The 13,084-nt window shown below is 37.2% G+C and overlaps 2 protein-coding genes across 4 annotated transcripts; one reads left to right on the top strand and one right to left on the bottom strand.

Annotated features, from left to right (window-relative positions):
• Positions 1 to 1,287: 1,287 nt before the first annotated feature.
• On the top strand, positions 1,288 to 2,585 carry LOC145898705 (uncharacterized). Of its 3 annotated transcripts, none has more exons than XM_082987280.1 (3): positions 1,288 to 2,264; positions 2,335 to 2,388; positions 2,453 to 2,585. In XM_082987280.1, exons 1-2 carry the CDS (start codon positions 1,434 to 1,436, stop codon positions 2,347 to 2,349), a joined length of 846 nt encoding a protein of 281 aa, XP_082843406.1. In that variant the 5' UTR covers positions 1,288 to 1,433; the 3' UTR covers positions 2,350 to 2,388; positions 2,453 to 2,585. The 3 variants fall into 3 exon arrangements, with proteins under 3 accessions (XP_082843406.1, XP_082843407.1, XP_082843405.1); XM_082987281.1 differs by having other exon boundaries at positions 2,436 to 2,537; XM_082987279.1 differs by having other exon boundaries at positions 2,335 to 2,454.
• A 10-nt stretch (positions 2,586 to 2,595) lies between these two features.
• On the bottom strand, positions 2,596 to 3,650 carry LOC145898706 (small ribosomal subunit protein bS18m-like). The gene is made up of 2 exons (XM_082987282.1): positions 3,321 to 3,650; positions 2,596 to 2,883 (listed from the first exon to the last, which is right to left on the bottom strand). The coding sequence occupies exons 1-2, from the start codon at positions 3,628 to 3,630 to the stop codon at positions 2,699 to 2,701; spliced, it is 495 nt and encodes a 164-aa protein (XP_082843408.1). The 5' UTR covers positions 3,631 to 3,650; the 3' UTR covers positions 2,596 to 2,698.
• Between the last annotated feature and the right edge of the window lie 9,434 nt (positions 3,651 to 13,084).

Here is a 13,084-nt window from a genome sequence, read left to right on the forward strand (position 1 = left end):
TTCCTACACTCACAGATCAAAGCTGATTCGTTGCGCGGTTGTGCGCTGTCACATTTCTGGGGTCAACAAACTTGGGTTCTGCGTACCCGGGAAAATCACCCGTAGGCTAGTAAACAATTACGTAGTGTAGCGTGTCAACGTAGGACAATGCATATGCCTTTAAACATTTGATACACTCATTTGTAAACCTATTTTGCTATAATGATTGTACAAAAAACAAGAAAGCAAAACGAGAAGTTTTTGACAAGCTACTTTGTGTGATTATTTGTTTCACCTTGCTTAAAATAGACAGCCATTCTATGGCAAAATCCACTTCTCAACCTGCTTTTTAATTTCCCAAACGTTGTACACTTTGTTTTTGAGTATTCCCTACGTGGGAAGTTGTGTGACCTTTTTTAGGTGTGATGTCGAAAATCAATTAAAAAAATATATACGTCTTTAAGTCTTACAAGTCTCTGAAATATCGTGGCCAATCCAATGAAGTCTAATCTTAGTTAGATATGCTGTACAAACAAAAAACACTGTGTTCTCTCACTACGGTTCACCATTGAGAAACAACCGCGTAACTGGTATTTTACTGTTTGAAAGATGGACGAGTAACTCAAGCTTATATCAGCACTGATCTTTATTTAATATTAGCAGGAAAACATTTGATCAGAATAAACCGTTTTTAATGACTTTCAATGTTACAGTATCTTTCCTAGTTTTTTAATCCATCGGTATGTTTTATAACATTTGTGTAATAATACGGCATAATAAGCAGATTTGCTGTTCAAGTTCAAACACACTCTCTCTACACGGGTTTGGATTTAGTAGCTTTTACAATTACACAATAAAGGCAATAAACTACATATAACATAATACCTTACTATTCCAGCGGTCAAAATGGTGTGCACTATTTCTGCCCTCCACTAGTAACTGACTGATCATGCGAAACCATGGGGTAAAGTGCTGCATCTTGGACTCACAAACATGTTGGTATAGTTTTCAAATTACTATCGTAAACTTTGTGCAAAAATGCCGGTCCCTCTAAAAACCCATTGTAGCCATCGTAGGCATTGTAGGCATCGCAGGCATTGAGTCTAGGCATCGTAGGCATTGTAGGCATTGAGTCTATATAGGCACTGTACGCATAGAATCTTATAGGCATCGTACGCATAGAGTATATAGATGCCTAGACTCCATGCCTACAATGCCGACAATGCCTAGGCTCAATGCCTACGATGCCTACAATGGTATTTTAGAGGCACCCCCAAAATGCTAACCATTCACAAAGTTCATTGTTGTTTTTAGGCATGTTACTGGTCTGTCAGTATTCGCATGTGTTATTTTTTTATGTACAGGCCCTAATATTGCAAACTGTAATTGTTTCGTATTTGACTCCTGTGCTTGTTTTTATTGTAGAATAGGCTATTGCTGATCTTCCATCAAAAATGGAAACTGGAGTGTCTAATGAAGAAGTGCTTGAAGAAGTGAAGCGTCTTCGCGTGGATATGAAAGAAATGTATTGGCAGATGTTACTCAAGTTTAATGAACAATTGATGGCACTGCAAAATCAGATGAATTTACTCAATCAAAACATGGTATTACTCAACAACTCCAAACCAACAGTACTTAATTCAGAAGATGTGTTTTTTGAGAAAAAAGTTTGTCAGAGATTGCAACAAGCTTCTTCTGAGTGGGCCGAGGTTAATGTTGATGAAATTGACAATGTGGATGTCATGCCCAAATCGTCTGAAAGTGACGATGGAATGTATGGGGATGAAGAAGAAGAACAGACACAAGTCCCAGTTGTTTTAGAAGTGACAACTTCTAACACAGGTGCCTTAAACGAGATGATGAATACTGACAGTGTCAACTCCGCGGAGGAAAAAAACATAAAAGAAGACTTGGAAAAAGGTATCGACACTGTGAGTCCTTACACGTGTTTGTCCAGACACATGTACGAAGAATCTAGCCACATAGCCAATTGCAAGGACCGACACTGTATGCTTTGCAAAAGCTTGTGTGTAACAGACCAGAACAATTACAAACCGACCCAGAAAAGTCCTTGGAAATGTGCAATTTGTCAGAAGTATTTTCGGCGTAAATACAATTTAAAAAATCACATGAGATGCCACACAGGAGAAAAACCATACCAGTGCAAAACTTGCAAGCGTTTTTACCGCTCCAAACAGGCTTTGAATTACCATTCACACAAACATAACATCAACTACCAACAAAAGCTTCAAAGCAACAAAACTGAACTACAATCTGAACAACCGGTAAGTTGGCATTTTCTAGTGAAATGTACTGACACTAAATTCAGTTATGTTATAAAGCATTTTCTTTCAGGAATATGCTGCATGACAACTGCTGTGCTTTGATAAGCAAGGCAATATGCATCAGGTACATAAAAAATAATGACAGTATTGCTTATATTTTCTTTAAATAAGAGGATTTTATGATGCAGATCTCGAATGACAAGCAGATTTAACATTCAAGATATGTCATGAATCGCGTAGAACAAAGACTGTGACTAATAAAAGCTATTTGCCAAAAAAATTTATACATGTAGTTTTCATGTTGAGCAAAGTCACTTTCACCACTTGGCTGGTCTGTAAGGAGGCAAGAATATTGAAAATGTCAATGCTCATTTACCAGTAGGCATTCGTTTTGTTATTTTATTAGCAACAAATGTAACGTAATTCACAGAAAACTATGATGACTTCTCTTCTACAGTATTAATATCTCCAGCAAAATCACTTAATTTGTCCATGAAACCATAAGCTAATACAGGATCCTCTAAAAAGGCAGATTCTTTGTATGAATATGGCATGAAACCAGCATATCTGGAAAGTCTGATGGCTCTTGTCACTTCTTTATATTTTCGGTCACACAAATCTAAAAGTTGGCACAACTTCAAAATAAGTGTGATTCATATAATATTCTGAAAGCAGAATCGTAGTCATGAAAGCACTGATCAAACGCATATAGCTCAATAAAACTGTATAATTGGCTTGATTGTAAAAAGTTTTAGTGGTAGTCAGAAATTTGCAAAAACATTATGCATGAAAACCGTTTTTTACAAAAGCTACCAGTCATAACAACAAATATGATTTATTTTGTTAAAATTGGTTTGGTTTCTTTTGTAGGCAAATATTCATTAGTGTATTTTACAGTAAGCATTGTCAGCATCTGCACCATAAAACAAAATGAGAATTACTACTAAATTAAAAAGGCCTAATGCGCATTGAGTATGGCCAGTGCAGAACTGAAAACCTTATCAGAATTATAATTCTCAACCAAATTAGTCTTACTGAGTCAAAAACTATACATACTTGTGGACTTCTGAGGAAACTGTAATCCCGACATTGAGGAAACAAACTGAGACAGAAGCTGAACATTTTTGTAGTCAACAGGAACTCCGCATAGCGTACATCTTGGAATTGTGCTTTGAAATGGATTCCTCATTCTGACAGGCATGTCCTGGTCCGTTGTTTCTGTTGCTTCATTGAATGGATTTTCCACATCAGTGGGCAAATCATCTTCTCCAAATAAGTTTGTAGTTGTGTGTAGACCATTTCTGGTAAGAAACAGAGTGCGAGCACACACTATAGCAAAATGGGCATCAAGACTACTTCTTAGCATATTTTTTTATCGTACAATGCTCATCTGCAAAGTAATACTCTGGGCTAACTGAAACATCAGTTATAAACAAATACTACAACGTAGACAGAAAAGTCCAAAAAGGGTGTTCCAAACCAGAGCATTAAAGACCACAGAAACGTTTATAATAAAAACTTGTGGGCCGCACAAAGAAAAACTTTGTTGCAATTAGTTTTATGCCTTAATTGACTTAAAGTTATGTTTCGGTATGCCTAAAAGAATTTGGGTTTCTTAAGTGTGTTTTGCTACAAGTAAACTGAACCAATTTGTTGTTTCTTGCTTTTAATTATTGAGTCCATATCCACATCCCTTACGAGTACAAAAAAAGAATAAAAATAGTGTTTCAAGGCCGGGTCCACACACACGACGCTGGTGGATTATTTGTTTGTTTGTTTCATTACCTTACTGCTACGCTCGCGAGAAAGCTTGAAAGCATGAGCTTTTGGTCGCAAGAGGTCGCGGCCTGCGATCGCTAGGCGTATTACGCCAGCGACTTGCCGGTGAGCGGATATGCCGGCTTCGGCGTTTTTTCATTTTTCTGGTCCGCAAGCTTTAGAAATGTATTGAGTTGAGAATAAGAGTTAGATGTCGGCCAGAGTACCGTTAACTTCCATTTCTTTTAAACATTAACCACAACTTATTTTGTTCAAAAATTCTTAGTAAACGTCAATAGACAAAGCATTTTACATTAAAAACTGAAGAATAATTGTGTTAAATGGAGATCCCTATTCATATGTACTTTCAGAGTTTTACTGTTAAGAACACAACAACCAATTAACTCACATCTCGAATTGGCTGCTTGTTCCCATGTTTTTGAAAACGCACATTTTGATGGTACAAAGGTTTGGAAAAACACAAAAAATAATTTGTTGTCGCCATGTGGGGTGAAGGCCCCGTGCCTGTCAGGTATTAGGCGCCAAAAACGGTGAAGAGCACTGATTTGAAAATGTGTTGCAAAAACAACTACCACACACAATAACCCCCAGCAGTTAATTTGCTACCGAAAATGCCAATGCTTAGCTCAGCCACAGGAATGTCATTTCCTCTAGTCCCATCACGCGGATGTTATTTAAAGTAGTCCTCTAGCTCCACCACGCGGATTTTATTTAAAATAGTCCTCTAGCCCCATCACGCGGATGTTATTTAAAGTAGTCCTCTAGATCCACCACGCGGATGTTATTTAAAGTAGTCCTCTAGCTCAACCACGCGGATGTTATTTAAAGTAGTCCTCTAGCTCCACCACGCGGATGTTATTTAAAGTAGTCCTCTAGCTCTACCACGCGGATGTTAAAAAAGTTCTTTAGTTTCCAAATAGTAAAAACGGTTTCGAATTTTTCATTCTTTTCCAGTAAATTTTTAAGAAAGTCGAAAAATTCATGCAAAAGTTGATACCTAAACCTAAAGCTTTCCAATAGAACATCACAACAATAATGCTTTTTGCATCACAGTCTGTGCAAAAATAAGTAAAATATTACTCTCAACTGCACCGTACTCACTATTCATGACGTCACATATGGCCAAGAAAGAAGCTTTCACGTAATCTACTTTTTTTCTTCCCGCTTACTCGTGTAATAAACCAACACCACAACCAACACATTGAAGAGGATCACTGCTACACCTATAATACAAGACAGGAAAGCAAAACTACCACAGAAGAACTGCTGTAAAGCGAGTAACCAACTTCAGTAAACACCGTTACTTTAGTATAAGGAAGATAAAAGAAAAAAATAATAAATACATACCACTTCTTTCAGACCATCATGAGAATTGTTTTCAATCAATTTATTTACAACCACACACAATAACCCCAGTTAATTTGATACCGAAAATGCCAATGCTTACCACCAAAATTTTTATTTTTTTTTACCTTTTCGAGTCTACGGCACAAGTAAAATGCTGGCTTGTCTTAAAACTGTGCAAAAACAGCGAAGTAACATAGGGCATACAAAAACAAAGGTTGTGTCATGTAAGTTTGGTGCGATCTTGCAGCATAATAGTGAAGAGGTGTCTCAACAATATACCCAAAGACATTTAAGACCAGTCTTGGACCTACCATATTTACTGAGTTTGTTTGCATGGACTGTTTGCTGGAGTTAAGTTACCACCTGGATAGCGAGATGATAGAATGGAATATATAATTCCTATAGTACCAGCCAATCACCTTTGGCATCGATTTGGCATCGATTAAATTTCAACAAGAACGATTACAGGAGCGAGAAAAATGTTATTTTTGAAAAAAAAAAATAAAACATATCTAATCGTAGTTTCGAACACGAGTAAAAGGGTACAGCAAATATCAAAGGTTACAAACATAAAAACGCATAATTTCAGCATCGTGTTCTTCTTGGTAAACGGAATTTGTTTATTTGATGTAGGTGTCAAGCGGAACAATGGCCATTTAGTTCAGGCAGCAGGAAAGGATGGAGATGTAGTTAATATAAATGGTGTTTGTAAACAAAATCGGACATAAACTACTTTGCGTTCTGCAGAAATACGGATTAGGGGAAGTTTGGTAAACAGCTTTTATGACATGTTTAAGGTACATCCTCTGTTATATTTCAGTCAAGTGACTTTCCACAATCTCTGTGTTTTAGACCAAGCAAAAATAATGAATTATGCAAACTACAGCATTTTCTTTAACTGCGCTGTGCCCGCATTTTGTTCATTTGCAGCCTCAACCGATTGCTACCACACGGTGTTATTGAATTGCCAGCATTGCAGGTAAGTAAAGATAACATTCTTGAAACATAAAGTGGGAAAATTTTCACAAATAAAAACAATCGTCAGAAAAGATAATTTTACTTGTTTTTCAGCACTTCTGCCGCGGTAGTTTTGCTTTCCTGTCTTGTATTTCTGGGTGTGGCACTGATCCTTTCCAATGTGTTGGTTGTGGTGTCGGTTTATTACACGAAAACGCGGGATAGAAGAAAATTAGATTACGTGAAAGCTTCCTTGGCCATATCTGACGTCATGAATGGTTAGTGACGTAGTCACGTCAAAAGTAATTCATTATTATGGACCATATTATTTTTGCACAGGTTGTAATGTTCTGTTGGTAAGCTTCAGGTATGGTATCATCTTTTTGCATAAATCTGTTGCCGAGATGCGTGAAATTGAAAAGCGTTCAGTGGGCACCGCGGAATCGACAATAGGAGGCATTTCATTATTTTCCGCCTATATGCTTTCTGTTTACCACTTGTTGTATATGAGCGTTCAAAGATTTGCGGCCATCAAGTTTCCTTTCAGATATAGAAGGCTATCGGTCGGAACAGTTGTTATTCACTTGTGTGTACTTTGGGTCGCATCCGTTGCAATTTCGATATGGCCAAGTAAGTTCCATTGAAAATTTTCACAATGACCACAATGCGTACTTATTTCCAGCAAATTAGAAAGATTCCAAAACTTTTCATATTTTTTCCTTCAGTGTTTGTTTACCAAAACTACGAATGGCAAATATATGGAATGGCATTTCAATTTTTCCCGGCGTTGTCATCAGCTACCGCGTCATCAAGCTTTCGCCCAATACTGATTTCCTTATCTGTGCTTTTTTCAATGTGTCCATATCTTATCGTGGTAAGCACAATTGTGATGTAAGCTTGCAATCAGTCAAAATTCCAAAAGTAAGAATTAACAAATCGACCAAGGAACTGAACCATAAACTGCATTCGAACGCCTGTTGGATGCACACAATAAAAAGAACTTGCTTTATACAGGAACTGACGATAGCCGTAGGGCGAAATATACATTCCTTTTTAGTAAATCTCTTTTCAAAGCAACCGCTTTTTTTGTGTTGTTAGATTGTTGACGCTTTAAACCTCGTATTAAAACATTTTACAGATAACACTAACCTTCTGGACAGCCTGCATGGCATGGAGGCAAAAACAAAAATCTCTGCGTTTAAGAAACTCCGCAAGAGTTCAAACCTTGGACAAGGAGCTGCATTTAATTAAAATGACCTCATTTATACTGCTTGGCTCAACTTTGAACATAGGTAAAACTACTGTGTCCATAGTTGCATCGATATTAAATTTCTTAAACATCTTTTTCAGTTCCGTTTTTTGTTCAAATTGTCTATGCCATGTTGGGTTCGATTCCATGCGAAAATGCCTCCCTGTCTTACATCATTGCCTACATTTTGTCAATCTCCAATGGGTAAGTATATGTTTCCTGTGAGAGTCTATTTCTATCGACACGCAATTTTGTTAAAATTGATTTATTTCAGGTTGGTTAATGTTGTTGTGTACAGTGCGTGTGACTCGGTTTTCCGCAACACGGTGGCATCAATATGGAACAGGACACAACAGTGAAATAATTATTTTTGTGATTATTTTTGCAAAAAAAATCAAACTTATGTCCAACTTGTGGCATTATCTGGGTGTGGTGCGTTTAGCCCAAATTATAAATGTACAAACGACTTCACAAAACGTAAGCAAGCAATGAAAACTAATTTGCCAAAAAAAACAATGAACAAACTGTGCTAATGAGAACTCAAACGAATCAGAAATTAATAAGTTGATTTACTCCCCAAGGTTTCCTCATCACACTTTAAGTGTTTTTGTCCAGCCTAGCTTTCAATTATTTTATTGTGCTTCACATAAACATACGCATCATTTGGTATACTACCTACTTCTGTTTACAGCGCCGTGTGCCGTTTGCAGTTTAACACAGCTATGCAGACTGACAATACACAGCTGTCTTGTGTTAAGTTATATTTGTATTGTCGTGAAATAATTGTTTTTTGCTAGTTTGTGAATTCTTCTTACTCGGATAAATTCCACTCACCTTCCTTTATTTTTTGAGTAAAATAAAAACATTCTGATCGAAATAACGTTTGGAGAGCACCAGAAATCATATGTGGCACCCCAGCCTTTACACAAGAAATCCTTTAGTTTCAAAGCAAACAATGCGTGCTCGTAAAGTTTTAGTGTGTTGTAGGGCCCTTGAAGAGACGTTTGGAATAGCTTAGTCCGATATCATATTCATCAACTTTCGGGATAGGTTTTGAATCTTTTCATAAATACAAGTAATGGGCAGACGGTCTAACATGAATATTTATATTGGTGTTCGGAACCACGCAGCTTTTTTAGCCTATATCGCTGGCTCAAAGCAAACACCAAATGTTGCAAACAAAAAACGAATAGTTTCAGCATCATTTTTCCCTTTGTCGAAACGAATTGTTTATTTCATGTACATGTGGGCGGAACAGAAACAATATATCCTGGGATTGGTAAATACGAATACACGTTAACTACACTGCGCACCGTTGGAACACGCATTAGTGTATTTTTAGTTTTTACTCAGAATATTTGGTAGGCTACGCAGCTGTTATTGCATGTTTACTTTTGCGAATCGATTTTCAGATTTCCTTTGTGGTCAAAGAAGGAAACCATCTGGACATATTTCGGTCGCTGACTCTTTTAATGGAAAGTACAAGAAGTTCGTACTGCATTTGCAACCCTCGCTGTATTTCCTTCAATTGCAGATTTTGTTTCCATGTGATAATACAGTCTTGCGGAACACTGGGTCGTGCAAGCTGTACACGATAACGTTGATCACCCTAAAACAAACATGCTGCTTTATTTTGAAAATGGCTGCGCTATGCATACAATTGTCTTACCCATTTGAAATTGACGAGATGTAAGTGATAAAGTAGGACAAAGAGGCATTTTCGCATGGAATCAAACCCAACATGGAACACACAGTTTGAGCAAAAAACGGAACTGCAAAAAAATTGAATTTCTTCATTGAGTTTTCAGTGATTCACAATGATTTTACCCATGCACAATGTTGAACCAAGCAATATAAACGAGGTCATTTTAATCAGCTGCAATTCCTTGTCCAAGTCATGAGCTTTCGCAGAGTTTCTTAAACGGAGAGATTTTAGTTTCTGCTTCCATGCCATCTGTGCTGACCAAAATGTCAATGCCGTCTGCAAAATGTTTTAATAAGAGATAGCCATTTTCATTCATTCATTTGCCTAACTTGGTTGAACAAAATTGTTTTTTAATTGTTTTAAAATTAAATTTTACCGCCAGAGAAACTAGAAAATATATTAGCAATGTGGAGCCAATAATGAGAATTGTAAGTGAGCAGCATAGTTGAAGTCTTTGCCTGGCTGTTTGGTCCGCAAGATTGTCTACACGTGTCACACCAAGCTGCACTGTTGGGACCTAACAGGTCTGCGGTTCCCACAAACCAGAGAATGTACGGGTTTGATATATTTCGCCACAAAGCAGCATAAACCCCAGTCTGTTATGTTTCCATGGCAAAGGTACGAAGCGTTCCTCATTTAAGTAAAAAAAGGCACTTACCACGACGAGATATGGACACACAGAAAATATTACAGATAAGGAGATCAGTATTGGGCGGAAATTTGGTGACATGGTTGGTGATGATAACGCCGGGAAAAACTGAAATGCCATTCCATATATTTGCCACTCGTACTTTCGGTAAACATACACTGAAGAAAAGAATACAAACAATTCTAATATCCTTCTAACTTGCAGAAAAAAGGAACCTTTAGGCTACAATAGTCATTTTAAAAACGTGCAATAATAAACTTACCTGGCCATAACGATAAGACGATGGCCACGACCCAAAGCACACACAAGTGCACAACCACTGTTCGAACAGACGTCCTCTTATATCTAAAAGGGAACTTGATGGCCGCGAATCTCTGAACACTCATATACAACAAGTGATTAGCAGAAAGATCGTATGCGAAAAAGAATATAATGCCTCCTATTGCTGCTTCCGCGGTGCCCACTGAGCGCTCTTCAATTTTGCGCATTTCGGCAACAGATTTATGCAAAAAGATGATACCATACCTGAAGCTTACCAACAGAACATTACAACCTACACAAAAATGCTAGCGATAAAACAGTTACCCCAAAGTTAAATGCAACATACCAGTCATGGCGTCACATATTGCTAAAGAAGCTTTTACGTAATCTACTTTTCTTCTTTCCCGCGTTTTCGTGTAATAAACCGACACCACAACCAACACATTGGAGAGGATCACTGCTACACCCAGAAATGCAAGACAGGAAAGTAAAACTACCGCTGCAGAAGTGCTGAGAAACAAAAAAATTATCTTTCCTAACGAATTTGGCTAGTGTGTCTAGATTTAATTGCATTAAACACTAGAAGAAATGGAAAATACCCTTAGAATGAAATATAGTTGCATTTTATTTTCAAGAAACTGCAACAGGTCGTTGTTTTGGCGTAATGATAAACAAGCCACAGTTTGAAATGGTCGTATAGGCCTGCTTTATTTGTTACTCATATAACTGATAATTTCCACAGAAGAACGACACCCTGTTGACGGGTAATTTGCAGTAATATTTGTTTGCCCCACTTTTATGATACTTGATGTAATTCAACTTTCATCTATTATGCTTCTGGTAAAGGTCTACACTTGTATTTAAAATTATTTTTCCTATAGTGTCAAAACACTAGAAAAGAGAAAAGAGCGACATAAGACTGATACGACTTACTGTATTAATGGAATGAACGCCTAAATTAATGATTGCTGGGAAAACACGGTTTGTTTTCATCCAACAATTTATATGTTTTTAATCGATTCCTCTAAACGTAATTATCTTGTAATGAAAGATTATATATCTGCGCTCATCATCCCATTGTCCAGGTGCTGACTTAGGTAAACAAAATAAGCAAACACATAAATATGGTCCAACGCTGGATAGATGATTTTTTCGACAAAGCTTCTTGTAAGGACAGATCTTTACCTCATGATCCAGAAAGCAAATCGTAGTACAGATTACATAAACACGATATCAGTGATTGTGTGAATACATCCTTAAATAAAAAAAGGAAACACTAAATATTTTTCAATGTAATTCGTGCCTTGATTTGTCCATCTGTTGCGACGCTTTCGTTAATAGCTCATTTCAAATGTCACTGGCCACTGAGAGCGGAAAGCAGGTGAGGACCTAATTCGACGCCAATTTTACCATTACATGTGTGAGTTTCATATATATAAGTGCAACGCAGTCAAAACCGAGAGTTATTTGTCAGAAAACAGTTTTATTTCTAAAGTGGCAATGCAGCCTGGCGGAACACATGGCCGTACACAATTACAATAATCAAACTGCAAAATAGTTTCACATTTTCCAGGTATAGAATAAACAATACTACAAAATTATACGTTGTTATGTATGGACCATTTTTGTACCAATTATAATTTAATGGGAAGAATGTTTTGCTTGCTGCGACACGATATGGAGTCACACAGAACAGAACCGATGTATTCACATAAAAAGTTTGTCTCGTCAAACAAGCTTGTTGTCGTTGCTTGTTGGGGATTATGATGCAACCTGACCGTTTCTTTCTCTGTCGTGTCTTGCTTTTCTTATGAATGAGCACTTCAGCCAGCCACACGTTTGCTGATGAAAAAAGGGTTTTTAGTCCCTTGTGTGGAAATTGCAACAGTGACAAGAATGAATTTAACATTCGATCAGCAAACAGACGAAAATTTAAAGCATAACATTTTTGAAAATCAATATGTAATGCCTATACGTGTCCGGAATGGTTTGCCGTCTACAGTCACACAAGAACTAACTCGGCCGAGAAATCCAATAGGCCTTTCCCAAGCTCATGTGGAATCTGGTACATTACAATGAGAGCACACTCGTACGCTAGCCTATATGAAACAAACAAACATTCCTCCACAGCAAGAGATTTGCAGACTTTGCCTAATACAAGACAAAATAAAGTTTGGGTAAATAGGGTTAAGATTCATCGCACCTCATCAACTTCGTGTTGTTGAAACAGCGGCATTATTACTGCACTTGCATATTCTGTTCCAAATCGATATTAAAGTTTTGCGAAACAACGGGTCGTGAACGCTGTAAACAAGAACGTTGAACAATCTGAAACATTAATATTTATAACTTTTTTTGTTTGTAACCAAGTCTATACAAGTGCTTTATACCCTTACCCATTAGAAATCGACAAGAAGTAAGTGATAAAGTAGGACAGAGAGACTTTCTCACAAGGAATCAAACCCAAAACGGAACACACAATTTGAACAAAAAACGGAACTGCAAAAAATTTTCTTAAATAAGTTTTTAATTGCTACAGCTGTTCGCACGATACCTTTACCTATGCACAAAGTCGATCCAAGCAATATGAACGAGGTCATTTTAATTAAATGCAACTCCTGGTCTAGACTTTGAACTCTTGCAGAGTTTCTCAAATAGAGTGATTTTCGTTTTTGTTTCCATGCCATGTGAGCTGTCCAACAGGTGACTGTCATCTGCAAAACGTTTGAACACGGTGTTCTATCACAGAATAAACTTTATATATGTCGAAATGTGCATTCATCGAATTCTTAACATAAATTTTCTGCCATACAGATCAGATAACGTACAGGTTTTCTTGGCATATGTGCTTACCACGACAACATATGGACACA

The sequence above is a fragment of the Ascidia mentula genome, chromosome 4 (genome assembly GCF_947561715.1).
Source record: "Ascidia mentula chromosome 4, kaAscMent1.1, whole genome shotgun sequence".
NCBI classification, from domain to species: Eukaryota; Metazoa; Chordata; class Ascidiacea; order Phlebobranchia; family Ascidiidae; genus Ascidia; species Ascidia mentula.